The 18,508-nt window shown below is 42.6% G+C and overlaps 1 protein-coding gene across 1 annotated transcript in view; it reads left to right on the top strand.

The window, feature by feature from the left end:
• LOC113897554 (constitutive coactivator of PPAR-gamma-like protein 1) overlaps positions 1-18,508 on the top strand; it is a 115,773-nt gene that overhangs the window by 60,231 nt on the left and 37,034 nt on the right. The window contains exons 6-9 of the mRNA XM_027550337.1: positions 2,831-2,928; positions 3,168-3,445; positions 13,428-13,515; positions 16,729-16,956. Of these exons, the coding sequence (XP_027406138.1) occupies positions 2,831-2,928; positions 3,168-3,445; positions 13,428-13,515; positions 16,729-16,956 (692 nt within the window). The remainder of the gene's footprint in view (positions 1-2,830; positions 2,929-3,167; positions 3,446-13,427; positions 13,516-16,728; positions 16,957-18,508) is intronic.

The following is an 18,508-nucleotide window of genomic DNA, read 5'->3' on the forward strand; positions in this document are numbered from 1 at the left end:
CTCTAGAGCCAGACATCCTGGAGTGTGAAGTCAAGTGGGCTTAGGAAGCATTACTACAAACAAAGCTAGTAGAGGTGATGGATTTCCAGTTGACCTATTTCAAATCCTAAAAGATGATGCTGGTAAACTGCTGCACTCAATATGCCAGCAAATTTGGAAAACTCAGCAGTGGCCACAGTACTAGAAAAGGTCAGTTTTCATTCCAATCCCAAAGAATGGCAATGCCAAAGAATGCTCAAACTACTGTACAATTGTGCTCATTTCACATGCTAGCAAGGTAATGCTCAGAATCCTTTAAGCTAGGCTTCAGCAGTACGTGAACCGAGAACTTCCATACGTGTAAGGGGGATTTAGAAAAGGCAGAAGAACCAGGGATCAAATTGCTAACATCCATTGTATCATAGAAAAAGCTAGAGGATTCTAGAAAAACATCTACTTCTGCTTCATTGATTATGCCAAAACCTTTGCCTGTGTGGATCACAACAAAATGTGGAAAACTCTTAGAGAGATGGGAATACCAGACCACCTTACCTGTCTCCTGGGAAACCTGAATGCACGTAAAGAAGCAACAGTTAGAACTTTACCTGGAACAATGGATTGGTTCAAAATTGGGAAAGGAGTACATGGAGGCATTTATTGTCACCCTGCTTATTTGACTTCTATACAGAGTACATCATGTGAAATGCCAGGCTGGATGAATCACAAGGTGGAATCAGGATCATTGGGAGAAATATCAACAATCTCAGATATGCAGGTGATACCACTTTAATGGCAGAAAGCGAAGAGGAACTCAAGAACCTCTTGATGAAGATGAAAGAAGAGAGGGAAAAAAACTAGCTTAAAACTCTGCATTCAAAAAACTAAGATCATGGCATCTGGTCCCATCACGTCATGGCAAATAGATGGGGAAAAAATGGAAACAGTGACAGATTTTATTTTCTTGGGCTCCAAAATCACTGCGGATGGTGACTGCAGCCGTGAAATTAAAAGACACTTGCTCCTCGGAAGGAAAACTATGACAAACCTAGACAGCTTATTAAAGAGGAGAGACATTACTTTACCAACAAAGATCTGTCTAGTCAAAGCTATGGTTTTTCCAGTAGTCATGTATGGATGTGAGAGTTGGACCATGAGGAAGGCTAGGTGCCCAAAATTGATGCTTTTGAACTGTGGTGCTGGAGAAGACTCTCAAGAGTCCCTTGGACAGCAAGGAAATCAAACCAGTAAATCCTAAAGGAAATTAACCCTGAATATTCATTGAAAGGACTCATGCTGAAGCTGAAGCTCCAATATTTTGGTCACCTGATGTGAAGAGCCAACTCATTGGAAAAGACCCTGATGCTGGGAAAGACTGAGGGCAGGAGGAGAAGGGGGTGGCAGAGGATGAGATGGTTGGATGGCATCACTGACTCAATGGACATGAGTTTGGGCAGACTCCAGAAGATAGTGAAGGACAGGGAAGCCTGTGTGCTGTAGTTCATGGGGTCATAAAGAGTCAGACGTGACTTAGCCACTGCACAGCAAGTTATTTTTTTATTAATTAAATGTGTGTTTATTTTTCTTGACAAATTGTGATTTGTGGGTGGGTTGTTTTTCACCTGGTGTCACTTGGATTTTGAGGTAAAAAAAGCACTCTTCCTTTGCCAAGTGGCATTTGCGTTGTGGTAACTCTAGAGTTGGTCTTGTTCTGTTTGTAAATGAAACCTAATGAGATTGTGTGGCCGTGGGGGTTTCAGTAGTGTCTATCATGTGTTCTCTCAGGGTGTGTTTTCTGTGTCTAATGCAGTCTGAGTCCTGATGCCACCCTCGGGTCTTGTAGTATCTGTGCTTTCCCTCATAGGCTATCTTGTCAGGCACCCCACTAAACCCTGAGGAGTCTCCTCATTTTTATCACATCAGTAAACCATGATATATTGAAGTGTATTCAGCACAAGGGCCACACTAATCCCCTGTCACTGCACGCTCAGGCCATTGGCCTGCCGGCCTTGCTCATGCTGGCCCCTCCTCTCCTCAGATCTGCCAGGAGACCGAATGTTGTGGACCTGAGGTTTTCTGGACCTTGGACTGCGTTGATTGCTTTATGTCATGTCTTTAAGCTGATAGGGGACCCAATCCTGCCTAACGCTGTGTTTGAGGCTAGTTCTCTACATGTTTTCCATTCTGTGCTTCAATTTTTTAAGTTAGAATGAGGATAATGAAGAATAAACACCAGGTTTATAAAGTCATCTAAGGAAGCACAAAATCCCAAGTTACTGACTCTGCACTGCCTGTGTAATGCATGTGTAACTTGATCATGGTTTCCTTAACAATGAAAAAAAAACAATAACAGGAATATATATAGCAACTACCACATTTCACTTTTTATACTTAAAAGTGTGCTAGTGGCTTAAAACTTAATTTTAGTTTAAATTGAAGAATTCTATTGCCTCACGGTAGGGGAAGTGCTGTGTCCTTTTATTCCTTTTGAACCTAGAGTACTACAGGGCTTCCAGCTTTGTCAGCAATGAGCAGAGAATGAGAACATCTGTTAGGTTACAGACAGAGACAAACCAGGCATTCAAGGAAATGAACCTAAACAGAAACAGTCAGATAGTAATTGAAAATTCTTGAAAGTTAGAAATCTAGCTCTAGTGTATGAAATTGATCATCATAAGATTAAATATTTTTTAATATTAAGCATGAATTTCTAAAGGTTTCCGGGAAGCGGGGCCAGTGACGTGCTTGCACCTGGAGGTGTAAGTCAGATGGCAATGTGTGTTAGCTGTGCTGTGTCTTGGGGAATGTCCTGCTCACAGTTGTTTATTGTTTTCTTTCCGTATTGATGAAACAGCCAGACCAAATCCATTTGGAATGCCTGGGATAGTGCCACCGTATGTCCCCCCCCAGATGCTCAACATTCCACAGACCTCTCTGCAAGCAAAGCCTGTGGTAAGGCCTTTCCTGTCCATCTGCAGCTGGTCTGCTCAGCCTTGGCGTGGGGGACAGCTGCCTTGAAAGCTACATATGAATCAAATCTTAATGAATGCTAAGATAATTTCTTAACACTCATAATATGTGAAGCAGGTGCCAGAGTTTGTTGAATTAAAATTTAGCCAAGACCGGGTTATGCTAATGTGTTCTGGGCCATGCAGTATGTGTGCACACGTGATTTGTATGCTCTGTTTAAGGCCCCCCAGGTGCCCAGCCCAGGTGCTCCGGGCCAGGGTCCACACCCGTACAACCTCGCTGAGCCGGCTCTCACCTTGGAAACCAGCGGAAAGAATCTGACTGAGCAGAACTACAGTAACATTCCTCATGAAGGAAAACATACCCCACTGTATGAACGGTCCTCCCCAATCAACCCAGCTCCAAGCGGCAGTCCCAATCACGTGGACTCAGCATACTTTCCTGGTTCTTCTACGTCATCATCTTCAGACAATGATGAAGGCAGTGGAGGAGCTGCAAAGTGAGTGGTGTATGGAGTAGCTGGTGCTTCCTGAAAGTGTAGCAGCTGCCTTAGGCTACTTAAGTAGCTTGTAGTCCCCAGAGAAGCTGCCTTCTGGCTGGTTGGCTGGCCGGCCCATGGCACTGATGGTTGTGTTCAAAGATGCTGTTTGTTGTAGGTAGGTGACAGTTACTCTTTGCTTGACTGGGATTCCTCAGACCAAGAGAAAAGATTAGACATTTCCTATGGCCTTCTAAGGTTGAAAGTGTGTACTATGCCAGCCCAAATTCTTGGGTTCCCCTCTTTTTTGGGTATAATTTTAGGGAAATTAGTTTGTGTGACCACCAAATATGGTAAAGTTATCTGATCAAGTTCTACCTGACTCTCTTTGGGCTGTGATTTCCCTACTCCCACCCTCAGAAAGCATTTTAAATTAGACTTCTATGGTTTTCAGTCTCTTGGCTGCTGGGTTGAAGGGGAATCAGAATTTCCTTTTGTTCTGAATTCAATAACTTGAATCCCAACTCCCCAGATCATAGGACTATTCTTGACATAACACTGTTCACCTAACCAAAATTGTAGAAAGCTGCCAGACCCAGGCTGAAATTCTCCCTATAGAGAGGAATATTTTAAGTAATATGTGTCCCTGAATAAATGAATTTTCAAATATTTGTTAGAATCTGATGGAGAAAGTCTTGAAATCCATAGTCCTCTTCCTCCCCTTACATAACCTTATGTTTCTAAGAAACCTGGTTCAAAAAGAGAAAGAAGAAAGGAAAGGAACAGTCTTTCTCTCTGCATCTGCATCTCTTTTCCTCGGTTTGAACTCTGATTCACAGTAGATGCCCAAGGCTAGTTATTGCTATGTCAGTTTCTGCTGAAAAAAAATTGAGACACAATTTCCAGTCTTCCTGCAAGTTCTTATGGGTGTGCCACCTGAAGCCAGAGATTTTTCCTCTTTTGCACTCTTTCTCTCCATCTGTAAAATGGGCACTAAGTCTGCTGACCTCCCCAGCAGGGAGGTCACTAAGTCACCACTTAGTCACCACTAAGTCCCCAAATGGGCAGTTCCTGAGGAGTTTGCTGCCATCCAGGGATGTATGCTGTTGTGAAACAGAGAAGCATAAAGTGCCCAAATGTTTACTTGCTGTATGTGCAGTCCTAAAATTATAAAAATAAAGCAAAACGTTGTAATTTATTATTCAAACTTTTAAATTAACCTTCTAGGAAGGTAACATTGAAGACCTACCGAATAAGAATTGCTATGTTGGGGCTTAGAAATCTGCATGTGTAAACGAGACCATGTGACTCTTTAGCGCAGGACGTTTGAGAACAGCTGATATATGCCTCAGGAGCCCTTTCGCTCTCTAAGGAACTATAAGTTTTCTTTTAAAAATTGACTCACGTCATCAAGACCAAAGTATCTATAGTATACAATGGTAAAGAATCTGCCTGCGTGCAGGAGATGCAGGTTTGATCCCTGGGTTGGGAAAATCCCCTGGAGAAGAAATGGCAGCCCACTCCCAGATTCTTCCCTGGAAAGTCCCATGGACAGAGTAGCATGGTAGGCTGCAATCCATGGGATTGCAAAAGAGTCAGACACAACTGAGTGACTAGGCAACAAGAGCAAATTCTTTCTAGACTCTGAAATACAGGTAGAAATAAAACACAGAGCCACTCCTTGTGGCTCAGAGTCCTGTGCAGATGACAAGCATGGTGAGCAAGGAAAGGCCCTGGTCTGGGGAGGTCCAGTGTTGATCCTGTTCCTATGGTTGGGGTTGCAGAGGTAATGTGAGTTACCTACTTAATTTGGCAAACTGCCCTGTTAGGAAATGAGTTGAACTTGAGTGAATAAGATTGAGAGTGACTCCCCTTTTTTTTGTGCATACTCAACTCTGGCCTGTTCCCAAAGGTTCTGATCAGTTGCCTTTCCTGGAGCTTTTTCTCAGTCTTAGCTGTCTCTCTTACCTCTAAGCTCTGTAGCACTTAACTGTCTGTTTCCCCAACTGAGGGCATTCTTATTGCGTTTTTCTGGAAGTGCCTCTGTAAGGTCTCCATATGTGGGAGTAGCGTGGGCGTCTCACCCTCTCATGGTGTGAATTGCGGTAGAAAAGGCAGAGCACGTCCACAATCTGGAATTGAAAGATTGCTGGGATTGGATCAAGTTATGTGGCTTAGGAATGTTTTCATTTCTTTGAATCTGTTTTTCCATTTATTATAACAAATAAGAAGTAGACGTGGCTGAGACAGTGAAGAATCTGCCTGCAGTGTGGAAGACTCAGGTTCAGTCCCTGCGTTGGGAAGATCCCCTGGAGAAGGGAATGGCAACCCACTCCAGTATTCTTGTCTGGAGAATTCCATGGACAGAGGAGCCTAGCGGACTACAGTCCATGAGGTCACAAAGAATCAGACATGCCTGAGTGAACAACACACAATAGGTAGACATGTTAAAACTGAGAGGAAGGACAGAAGGAAAAGGGGATAGGAACTTGTACCAGAGGTTCGGGGTCATAAGCCAGGCAGAGTAGGACCTGGGATCAACCCTGATTATGGGCACCCCTTTCTTGGTAAGAAGGACAGTGTTCATTATTTCAGGGTGAGGATTCTGGTTGAATAAGTTGTGTGTGTGCACTTTTGAGGCCATGCAGAGGACAGAGGATTCCTTTCCTAGTTTAGAAGCTAAGTAGGGGCAGTAAGTCAGTTAAGATTTGGTTTACCTTTGGTTTGGACTTAGGGTGGAATTCCTGGGTCTACATGGTGCTCTCAAGATGGTCTTGAGGGAAAGAAATCATCAGTTCATTTAGCCAAGCAACACTTGAGCACTTGCTATCTATCAGTGAGCATGGTAGTAGGCAGCACCCAAGTGATGAGCATGTGAAGCAAGTACCAGATGAGTGGGCCTGGATGAGCGTGCTTCCAGTGAGGCAGGATTTGAGCCATGACAGTGGGGAGAAAGCTGGATGAGAATGCAGGGTGGAGGAAGGGGAAGCCAGTGTGGCTGCCATGTCAAGTGAGATGAAGGCTGGTTGGTGTGGAGTCTTGAGTTCTAAGTGTGACAGAAAGCATCCAGTATTTGCTTGGAATGATCCTGGGGCTGTAAAGATCCCAGAGTTTCAGACATGTGTCTGGGTCAGCAGGCCATTTGGCTGGGAGATTACTGTACAGTTTAAGTGAAGTGCCACTGTTTGTACCAGCTTCTGCAGATTGACTGTAGAAGCATTTGTAACTGCTCTTCCGTAAGACACTGAGTTGTACAGCAGAGAGGAGGGAGGCCTGAACTGCCCCTGGCTGGGTGTGCCCTTTCCTGTTTGATTCCCTCAGGCATTTCCACCATATTCCCCATGGTACTGGGAAATAATCTTGAACGTGGAAGATTACACAATAAGTGACCTCATTTCCCCAATGGAAAAGCAATGGCTTTTTTTTTTTAAAGATGGTGTGGACAGGTAATGGGGACTGTTATATAAGAGTATGCCTCCCCAAAATACCCCACCCCAGAATTAGCCCCCAAAGAAGCCTCTCCTCCCCCCCGCCAAAACACCCAGCTTCCTACAAATTAAAAAGAATATAAACATGGGATTCACAGAGGAAACAGATAGTCAGTAACATAAAAGTATGTTGTTTACTTTGATTTAAAGAAAAGAAAAAGGAAGGTAACTTAAAACCTAGCGAGGTACCTTTTTTTAACCTATGAAATTGGCAAATTTTTTTTTTTTCCTTTAATATTTATCTTTGTGTACTTGTTTGTTTTCCTGTGCCAAGTCTTAGTTGTAACAGGCAGGATCTTTGATCTTTAGCTGCAGCATGCAGACTCCTTGTTGTGGTACGCGATCCCCTGACCAGGGATCGAACCAGGGCCCCCTGCACTGGGAGCATGGAGTCTTAGCTACTGGACCAGCAGGAAAGTCCCACATTGGTTTTTGAAGATAAAGCTCAGAGGGGGGACATTGGTGGAGTTGGTGTGGCATGAGATTTGGGCTTTCCTGGCATGTCCTTGGTCTTTGTGTAACCTATAAAAGGTTGCTGTCAGTGCCCGAGGGACTGCTGACCATTGCAGAGACCCAGAGCTGTCAGGACCCAGTCCCCCAGCCTCCTGTGGTTCGTCTTGCCAGGTACCAGTTGCCACTTGTGGTAGTGTGGCCTGAAGCTCCATGGGCCCAGTGCTCCCAGTGTGACTAGGAGGTCTTTGGGTTGTCCATGGTTTAAATTAGTTGATGAGTGACCACAGTAAGTTTTAGCTATCACTATTATTTAAAAAATAACCATGGAGGCAATAAAATACCAAAACATTTACTTCATTCTTAATGTAAATACCTAAAGAATTTCATTTAGCACCCTTCATCTAGTGTCCCAGGAAACATGCTTCTTCTAATGCATCTTTTTTCCTTTAAGTGGTATTGGTGTTCTACATTTCTAATATCTGCTGAGAAAAACTATTCTGAATTACTTTTGTGCTTGGTTGAAAATACTTATTATCTTTGCCATCAAAGGTGGAGGGTCTGTGTAAGTTCTAGCCACTCACTGACCCACGCAGGCCTTTTATGCGGAGCTGGGATTGAAGTCCTGTCAGGCTTCCTTTCCAGGGAAACTGTTTGCAAAGACAGTTACATTTTACCCTGGCCCTAGGGTACCCAGTCCCAGATAGGCTAAATAAGCTTCAGTTTCCCTTTCAGATTGTTACACCGTTGTGTCAGACAAATGGCTACTTTACATTTATATTTTGAGGGTTTTTTTTTTAGTACCAGGTTACACTTATAAAGCCTGGTGGGCTGCCGTCTATGGGGTCGCACAGAGTTGGACACGACTGAAGCGACTTAGCAGCAGCAGCAGCAGCAACACTTATAATATCTTTTGAGAAAAGCTATTCTGAATTATATTTATGTTTGGTTAGAATTAATTATTATCTTTGCCATCCTAGGTGGAGGGTCTGTGTAAGTTCTAGCCACTTACTGACCCATGTAGGCATTTTATGTCGAGCTCATCTGACTCGGGTGTTTCTGAACGTTCACTTGGGTGGGAAAAGCCATGAGAAGTCCTCTGACAAACCCATAAGAGGAGCGTCTGGGACAAGAGCTCCATCTTGACTGCTGCATAAGAATGAGACAAGTACTTCTGAAAGAATCTGAATGTGTGTGACCTTAGCTTAATTTGGGGCATAGGGAGATGTACCTAGAAAGGATATTTATGTATGTGATACTCTTGTGGCTTCCCTTATCAGGGAGCTCAAGTCTTCACCCTCTGTAATAGGAACACCTGGCAATCAGAACTCTTGGGGGTCTGTTGAATGAGAGCAGGCTGTCGGTCAAATCTCCCTTCCGTTCTTGGGATAGGGAGCAGATGAAAATGAAAATGTATGTGCATTTGTTGAAACTTTCACATGGTTTAACCATATCTATGACCTTATCCACATACACTAGATAGTGCTACTGAGGATTTGATCTTGCTCATGTTTTACTTCTTCCCTTTGGTTTTTCTTAAATTAATTAATTAATTAATTTTTGGCTGTACTAGCTCTTTGTCATGTGGGTAGTTGAGGCAGGTGGGGGCTACTCTCTAGTTGCAATGTGTGGGCTTCTCGTTGCAGGGATTTTCTTGTTGCAGAGCAGGGATCTGGAGCACTCAGGCCTCAGTAGTTGCGGCTCAAGGACTCCAGAGCGCAGGCTCAGTAGTTGTGGCACATGGGCTCAGTTGCTCCACCACATGTGGGATCTTAGTTTCCAGACCAAGGATCAAACCTGTGTCCCCTGCGTTGACAGGCAGATGCGTAACCCCTGGGAAGCCCCCCTTTTGGTTTTATTTGCCTTTTCTTCCTTTTTTGTTGACAAATAAGTCAGCTTGTGGTCAATGCTATCTTCCTTTTCTGTTCCACAAGAGCAAACCACACCCAGGACAGCTGTGCGTGAGTGAGAAGTCACTGTGATGGGTCAGACACTTGGTATAAATATGGACACCAGTCTACTTCCATCCTAGCATCACCAACCTGCTAACTAAAAAAAATGTGTTTGAGAGAATTCAGTGGTTAGGACAGTTGGCTGCTTTCAACCAGCTTTAGTGCAGAAAAAGTCCCACGTGTCCTGGAGTGGAGTGAGGCTTTGCATCACCTGTTGAGAATCCACAGATTCTCATCCTGGCGAGTTCTGTGTGGTGTTGGCCTTCCTCCTTGCCACCTGTCTGGGTATGAAGGTAGTTCTTTTCTGTTGATTGCCTGCTGTGTCATAAATGCATTTCATGGCTTTCTGGTAATAGCATGGGGTAGTGTCTGGAATGGTGGGTCTAGGTTTGAATCCAGTCGTTGTTGCTGTGGCTGTGAATGGATCCCTGAACCTGAAGTTTACCCACAGAGAGTTGTGCGTTTGGCTGAGCAGGAAAATTCAAATCCAGAACACATGCAGGCTTCCTGCCCTGCCCTGTCCACTTCCCTGTGGCCTGCCTGGGTCTGAGCAGGTTTTCTCAGGGCAAAGCTGATGAAACTTATGACACCATTAGCAGTTCCAAGTGTGATTATAAGGTGGGAGCCATTGTGCAAAATGGAACCTAACTGAATATACAAATATCCAGAAATTTCTAATCCGTCTTGTTGTTCAAAGCACGGCATTTGTTGCATCAAATATTTTGTTTTCTTAAGTTATAAAGTAATATAATTATCCTATTGAAGTATTCTGAACTGTATAAAATTAGCCACTGTCAAGAATGTTTTTCAGGCAGAATTTTAGATTTTATAGTACAGTATTAAAAGATCTTGCAAACATTTAGGTTATGATAACTTTTTAGTTTGGTAACTTTTTAGTTTAGTTTATAAAACAAAACTAAGATTTATGAATAAAAATTGTACGTGATCTTAAGTGGGACAAGCTTCCATGTTCGTCACATGGCATGATCTCCCCACTACAGTGTATCCATATAAAATTTTACGCCTTTTTTGCCATATCCATTTAGGCTACAGTTACGTGATTTAGTCATTCAGCTATTGCACACCTGTTCTGTAGTGACTGTATGGTTTTATTATCTTTGTAGAGTTCATGACTGAGTGATACAGACAGACATTAGTGCTGAATGTGATACATACCATGAAACACAGAAACGAGAATAGCGAGCACAGGGTGGTTAGGAAAGGCTGCACCCAGTCCCAGCCAACTTGTACAAGACAAGGCATCACATGTGGCAGTTGTTCAGTCACCCAGTCGTGTCCAACTCTTGGCGACCCCTGTAGCACACTAGGCCTCCTTGTCCCCCACCATCTTCTGGAGATTGCCCCAGTTCATGTCCATTGCATCAATGATGCCATCCAGCCATCTCATCCTCTGGTGCCCTCTTCTCCTTCTGCCCTCAGTCTTTCCCAGCATCAGGGACTTTTCCAATTAGTTACCTCTTCGCATCAGGGCATCACTTACAAAAGCTTAAATCTGTCATAGAGAGGGAGGGGTGTTAGTCCAGCAGGACATGGAAGATAATTGCAGTCCATGCACCTGACCGAGACCCTGTATCCAAAACAGATGATGGCTTCCTGTAAGTCCTTGAGAGCATTCTGCACATTGTCCGCTTACTGAATGCTTGAACAGGCACACACACATGGGAAGGTGCTCATCTTCATTATTATCAGAGAAGTGCAGGGTAGACTGTGCTGAGATTCACTGCATTTCCTCCCAAAAGGCCAACCGAAGAACAACAGAAAACACTAAATGCTTCTGGGGAGGGGATCTCCTGTAGGATTGGACTGTAGGCCCAGCTGTGGTGTGCCTCCACAGCACTGAGTGCACGTGGCCCTGAGACAGAACCAGCACTGCAATCATGTTGTTGAGCCAAAACTCCTGGGCATAAAAAGTGTACAAATGCATGATTCTGTGTATATGGTGTGTAAAAGCAGTCTTTGCTGTTAGAAGTCAGAATAACTGTTACCCTTGAGGAAGTCTGAGGAGCAGGTCAAGAAGGGGATTCTGGGATGTCAGTCCTGTATTGCTTATGTGGTGTGTTTGTAGACATTCATTAAGCTGTTCATCTGTGCATTTTGTAGATAGGATATCCTTAAATATATAAAATTGTAGGTAATAAATGTTATATTTCTGTATAAACATGTGTCAAGTAATATATTCTAAAATTTCACACAATAAATGTTACTGACTTTTTAAACAACTTTATTTATACCACCTTCTAAATAAACCACTTCAGAGCTACTTACCTTTCCTCCCCTTTGCTTGAAATACTCACTTTGGACATGTATATGACAAGATTATATACCTTCTAATTCCCTATTTCACAGGTCTTGGCACAGTTATCACATAACATGTCCTGACCAGTAGATACTCAATGAATAATGGATTGACTAATCAGTTTGTCCAGCTTCTTATCTGCTCACTCATGTAGTAGCTGCTCTTCTCTTGGATTTCAAACAGGATGGATCACTATGCTCTTAGAATACTTGTATTTGTTTTTATGCCTTCTCATCACTAGAGTTTCCTCTGGTTTTGCAAAGTTGTAGCCTGAGGTTGTACACATGAGTAGCGAACTTGGGCAGAGCAATGGTTTCTCTGAGTCTTCACTGAAGACTAGGAGCCTGGATGCTGGATAACCTTGTTTGATGTGGAGGTATTGGGGTGACTCACATCAAGGAATGAGACTCCAAAATATCACAACATTGGACATGATTCTTGGTTTAAGATGGGTCAGTCTCACTCTCCTCTTTTTGCAATGGCTTTTTTTTTTTTTTTTTTAAACTAAAATGAAGTTGATTGGAAGATGGAATTACCAGGTTTTAAAATTTCTGTCACATGAGTCAGATAAGGCAAGCCAAATAAAAGCTCTCTGTGTTGGCATGTCTTGTGGCCAGCACTGGTTTTAGAAGATAATTTTGGCTTGGAGCACTGCAGGGAGAGGGGCAGGCGAAGGCGGATGTGTGTAGTGGCTCAGGTGATCCCCATGATTGTCAGCAGCTCGTCCCTACTCGAGCCCCTCTAGATTCCCCACTCCCTCCAGGATACTCTTTTCACAAAGTTTGCCCGGGTACCAAAGTAAATTTGCTTTTACATTGTAGCCCCAAATATACAAATGGAAAAAGAGTTTTTGAAATAACTTGATTCATATCACATTTGCTGCGTCCAGTCTATTCTGTTTCTCTGTCCCCTCCAGCAGGTGGAACCTTAGTTCCCTGACCAGGGATCAAACCCATGCCCCCTGCAGTGAAAGTGAGGAGTCTTAGTTGCTGGTCCACCAGGAAAGTCCCCGTTTTCTTTAAAAAAAAAAAAAATAATAATGCTTGTTAAATCCCCTACATTGTTTTCTCAGGCTTCTAATTGGTCACAACCCACAGTTTTTAAGAATACTGATTGAAAAATACTTCATTCTGGTATTTTAAGATACATTGTAATCTTCTGCATCTTTTTCTCCCACTTTTACTTTACCAAAGAACATCATTCCCCAAGTAAGATTCAGGTAACTTCTTGTTCTCTGCACTCACAAATCCATTGCCTCTCCTTAGACCTGCAAGGCGCACACCTCTGAGTGAGTTATCGCTAGCCTTAGCTCCCATGCTCCCTACCATGAATAGGAATGCCCCCCATGAATTGTCATTGGCATATAATACTTTACATTTATTTATAAATTATGAGTAACACTTGACCCGGATAACATTTAATCTTCTACTGCCTGATCATTGTCAATTGAATGTGATGTCTTATTTCTCCAAGATGACTGAGCTCCCAAAGGCAAGCCTTGCGTTTGTCTCCTGTATACCCGCAGCACTAGCACATCCTAGACCATCTTTAAGCCGAGCCGTGAGGCATAGGTTAGGTGCTTGATTTCTCTTCGCCAGTGGGTAGTTACCGTTGAAGTAGGTGGAAAGTGTTCTTGTGATAGGATTTTCTCTGGACATAGGTTGTTTCACAAAGTGGGATCAGTAAAGCATAAGGTATCCTTGGTTTGTAGGCTCAGGACAGGCCCTTCTTACCATCATGAGTACATGTGGGAAGTGGTCAACACTAATTGGTATTTTTGTTCATTTTATGTTCAGCCATATCAGTGGGAACAAGATTGGCTGGGAGAAGACAGGAAGCCATTCAGAACCTCAAGCACGGGGAGACCCAGGAGACCAAACAAAGGTAGTAAGTCTGTGCCTTTTATTCTTTCAAATTCTCATTGTCTCAGCATGTAGTGCCAGGGATTGATTTAAAGTGAAATTCTCTCTCTCTTTTTTTACGCATGTTATTTATGAGTAATACATTGGCAAGGGTGAGCGGGGAAGGGCTGGGCTACCCCCCGTTTGCTCTCTCTCCCAGAGCAGGGTGGTGACCTAATAGAGATCCTCTTCTCTCTGCTCACTACATAGCCTTTCAGAGCCCTCATTTCTTGTAGGGTTTTGTGGTGATTAGGTGAGAAAAGTTTTGTTGATGTACACATTAAAAATGAAAAAATAAAAATAAACTAAATTTTATTCCACCCCCCCCCCCTTTTTTCTATTTCTACTTGTTAATGTTCATCTCTAGATGAATATTTTAAACTTACAAAGCCACATCTGTCTCCACCTTTGGTCACCTAGGATGAGCTGGTCTCTGGCTGGAAGAGGGCTTGTTTTTATACAGGATAATGGAATGTTAGAAATATGTTTAAAACTCTGAAATATTCTCACTGTTGAATGATTATCCTGAAAATAAATAACAGAGATGTTTTCTGGATTCATACTCCAAAGCGTTTTCAGTTGTTTATGTCTACATGCTATGGAACAGAAAGCGTAGAAAACTTTCGTTGAGTTATCCATGGATTATTCTTCTTAAGGCTAATTTTGGCACTTTGTATTTTAAAGGATGAAATTAAGCACTCAATGCATACCACTAAAAGAATACATTTTGTTTCAGAACAGAAAAATCAATATTTTTTGTTGTTATTGTTGTTCATTCTCTTAAGTTGTGTCTGACTTCTTGTAACCACATGAACTGCAGCACGCCAGGCTTCCCTATCCTTTACTATCTTCTGGAGTTTGCTCAAACTCATGTCCATTGAGTTTAGTGATGCCATCCAACCATCTCATCTGCTGTCATCCCCTTCTCCTCCTGCCCTCGGTCTTTCCCAGCATCAAGTCTTTTCCAGTGAGTCAGCTGTTCACATCAGGTGGTCAAAGTATTGGAGCTTCAGCTCCAGCATCAGTCCTTCCAATGAATATTCAGGATTGACTTCCTCTAAGATGGACTGGTTGGATCTACTTGAGGTCCAAGTGACTCTCAAGAGTCTTCTCCAACAACACAGTTAAAAAGAGTCAATTCTTCAGCACTCAGCCTTCTTTATGGTCCAACTCTCACATCCATACATGACTACTGGAAAAACCATGGCTTTGACTAGATGGACCTTTGTTGGTATAGTAATGTCTTTGCTTTTTAATACGCTGTCTAAGTTTGTCATAATTTTCTTTCCAGGGAGCAAGTGTCTTTTAATTTCATGGCTGCAGTGGTTTGGAGAGCCCAAGAAAATAAAATCTGCCACTGTTTCCATTTTTTTCCCCATCTATTTGCTATGAAGTGGTGGGACCAGATGACATGGTCTTAGTTTTGTGAATGCTAAATTTTAAGCCAGCTTTTTCGCTCACCTCTTTCACCTTCATCAAGAGGTTCTTGAGTTCCTCTTCACTTTCTGCCATTAAAGTGGTATCATCTGCATATCTGAGGTTGTTTTATTTCTCCTGGCAGCCTTGATTCTAGCTTGTGAGTCATCCAGCCCAGCATTTCCCATGAGATACTGTGCATAGAAGTTAAATATGCAGGGCATAATACACAGCCTTAATGTACTCCTTTCCCAATTTTGAACCAATCTGTTGTTCCATGTCCAGTTCTGTTACTTCTTGTCCCTCATATAGGCTTCTCAGAGACAGGTAAAGTGGTATGGGATTCCTATCTCTTTAAGAATTTCCAACCGTTTGTTGAGATCCACACAGTCAAAGCTTTAGCATAGTCAGTGAAGCAGAAGTAGATGTTTTTTTGAAATTCCTTGCTTTTTCTGTGATCCAGCAGATGTTGGCAATTTGATCTCTGGTTTCTCTGCCTTTTCTAAATCCAACTTGTACATCTGGAAGTTCTCAGTTCACGTACTGCTGAAGCCTAGCTTTAAGATTTTTGAGCATAGTCTTGTTAACATGTGAAATGAGTGCAGTTGTACAGTAGTTAGAACATTCTTTGGCATTGCCTTTCTTTGTATATTTTTTAAGGTGCCGCAGAAGCAGTGAGCAATTATTATTTCTAGGATTTGTTGTGAGGAAAAAAGTTTGCTGCAAAAATAATACTTGCTCTTGGTAAACAATGGTGGCTCAGAGGGTAAAGCATGTGCCTCCAATGCGGGAGACCTGGGTTTGATCCCTGGGTCAGGAAGATCCCCTGGAGAAGAAATGGCAACCCACTCCAGTACTCTTGCCTGGAAAATCCCATGGACGGAGAAGCCTGGTAGGCTACAGTCCATGGGGTCGCAAAGAGTTGGACACGACTGAGTGACTTCACTTTCACTTTTGGTTAACAATTAGGACTTTGCTAAAATTTGTAAAGAGAAACTGAGAATCTCCCTTCAGCACTGAGCTAGTCATTTGGCGTCCATTCACGTACATATATTCTGTATTTGGTGATTGGTTGTACAGAGTGGATGTTTTTCGCCTAATAATTTACCATGCACATATTTCTGTGTCAGTTTATGTAGATCTGACTCATCAGTTTTAATGGTTTTAGCTTGTTCTTTGGTTTTAATTTTTGGCAGGCAGTTCCCTGTGTATACTTAATTTGGGACTTTAAGTACCCTAAGAGAATACTTGAGGATTGGTTTATATTTCTTCTTTAAATAAGAACTGTGGTGGTGGTGAGGAGCAGACCTGACTGAGATCTAGTTTTAGTCCCAGTTCACTAGTTACTGGTCTTATTACCACAGACAAGAGACATCCCCTCTTGGAGATTTAGTTTTTTCATCTGTAGAGAGGATGCTACCCATTGAGTTGAGGAAGGGTCTCCCAGGAAAGCAGAATCACAAGAGTTGGTCACATGAAGGAGCCAGATGGAACTTGGGTTAGCAACTACAGAAGGCTGTTCATCTCATGGGGATCCCAAGGGAGGAGCCATGAGTGGGGTCACCCAGCGGAAGCTGTGGCAGTTCTCTGGGTTCCCATCCCTGACACAGGCACAGTGGGCGTCCATTCACACTTCCTCTGTTCAAGGAGGAGTGGGTCACAGCTCTTGTCCTCCTTGAAGTTGTTAATCACATCTCTCTGTGTTACAGTTGAACAGACAGGTTAAAGGAATGGGAATGTGACACAAACCCATTTTCTCCGCTTGCCCGTTGCTCTGCAGGCAGAAGGTTCGTCCACTGCCTCTTCTGGCAGCCAGCTTGCTGAAGGAAAGGGGAACCAGATTGGCACTGTTCAGCCAATTCCGTGCCTCCTGTCCATGCCCACCAGGAACCACATGGACATCACCACCCCACCCCTGCCTCCTGTCGCGCCCGAGGTGCTGAGAGTGGCCGAGCACCGGCACAAGAAGGGGCTGATGTACCCCTACATCTTCCACGTGCTGACGAAGGTATGCCCTGGGGCTGTCGTGTGGCCTTCGTCTCACAGTGGTCACTCTTGTGGGGTGTGTCCTTGTTCCTTTTGGAACTGCTTTTTATCTTACAAGGTATTTGAAGTGAAGTTCATTTTCCCCTTTCTAAACTTGGAGAAAAAAGATGGATATTTATAATCACAATAAAATTAGAACTTGGGGAAAGTCTTATTTTTCTCGTCAGTTTCACACAAAATTATTTTTGAAGCTTCTAATTAATGGCACTTCATGTTATTCTCTGGTTTGTAATTTTATTTGTATTTCTGATTTCAAAACTTCCTACATGTTTTTGCTATAGTGTCAAGTTTAATTGTGATGTCACATACTATATCTGGTTTATCATCTGTCCTAGAAGCTCCCAACTTCTGAGTGGCTGATAGCACTTCATACTTTGACTTATTCCCCTACCTCATTGAGTACTTACAGCAAACAATGGAATATGGGGCTTCGTCACTTTATTAGTATCTTCCTAAATGTATGCTTAAATAGATATACAGTGTGGCATTGTTTCTGAATCTTGGTGTTTTGAATAGATCTGTGTTTATTTAAATTTCCTCAGTGATTTGTCATATTTATAATCATAGATGCACAATTTAACTTGGTGACCAGATTTCTGGTGTAACATTGGTTCGTTACTATGTGTATTTTATCATGTTTTCATCTGTATATGTACCACCATATATAATCAAGCTTTTTTCTTATTTTCTACAGTCCATGTATGGTTTATAGAATGGAGTCAGTAATTACAAGTGACTTCCATTCCACAGCACTCTCGAGCTGCACTTTTAACCGTTAATTGACTAATTTGACTGCTTAATTTTATATTTTATAAAATAAAGGACAGGAAGATGAGTGCTATCATATGGGCCCTTTAATGTATTTTTGAATTGTAATTGCCTCCAAGTCTCATCTGTTATTTGATATGGGTATGCATGTGTGGTATCACTTCTCAGATTATGGTTATAAAGTAAAAATTTTATCTTTCAGGTCCAACATAGATTATAAGGGTAAGTGAGGGTTACTCTTGCGGGAAAAGGATTTTGCTAAGTTTAAAGGGACTCAAGCTTTGGGAAGGTTGTGCCCTTTCACTCTGGGGTTGTTTGGGATATGAGGTCCCTGGACTCCCTGCTGTTTGTGCCCTGCCATGCTTGTGGGTCTGACTTAGGGACTTTTGGTTAAATCAGTCTGAGTGATGCAAAACTGCCTGTCCTCCTCTTTAGTACTCCCTGATTTCAAGGGCAAAGACTGAGGAAATGACTGTGGTTGAGAAAAGTGAACTTGACTATCTTCAGATTTTAAGGTGTAACCTAAAATTTTTCAGTATATTTGGGAAAAGTTTAGACTGAAATGTGTGCTGTTTCCTGCGAGCTGAGTGGCTCTGGTGTTAAATTTCCCAGGCTGAGACATTTGCTGTGAATTCAAGCTTCAAGTGAGAATGTAGAGAATCGTCAAAGCCTCATAATTTGGGAGAGTAAATACTCACTAGATGAGTGTTAACCACATGTGTACCTATTAGATTAATACGTATGAA

Source organism: Bos indicus x Bos taurus, chromosome 8 (assembly GCF_003369695.1).
Source record: "Bos indicus x Bos taurus breed Angus x Brahman F1 hybrid chromosome 8, Bos_hybrid_MaternalHap_v2.0, whole genome shotgun sequence".
Taxonomy (NCBI): domain Eukaryota; kingdom Metazoa; phylum Chordata; class Mammalia; order Artiodactyla; family Bovidae; genus Bos; species Bos indicus x Bos taurus.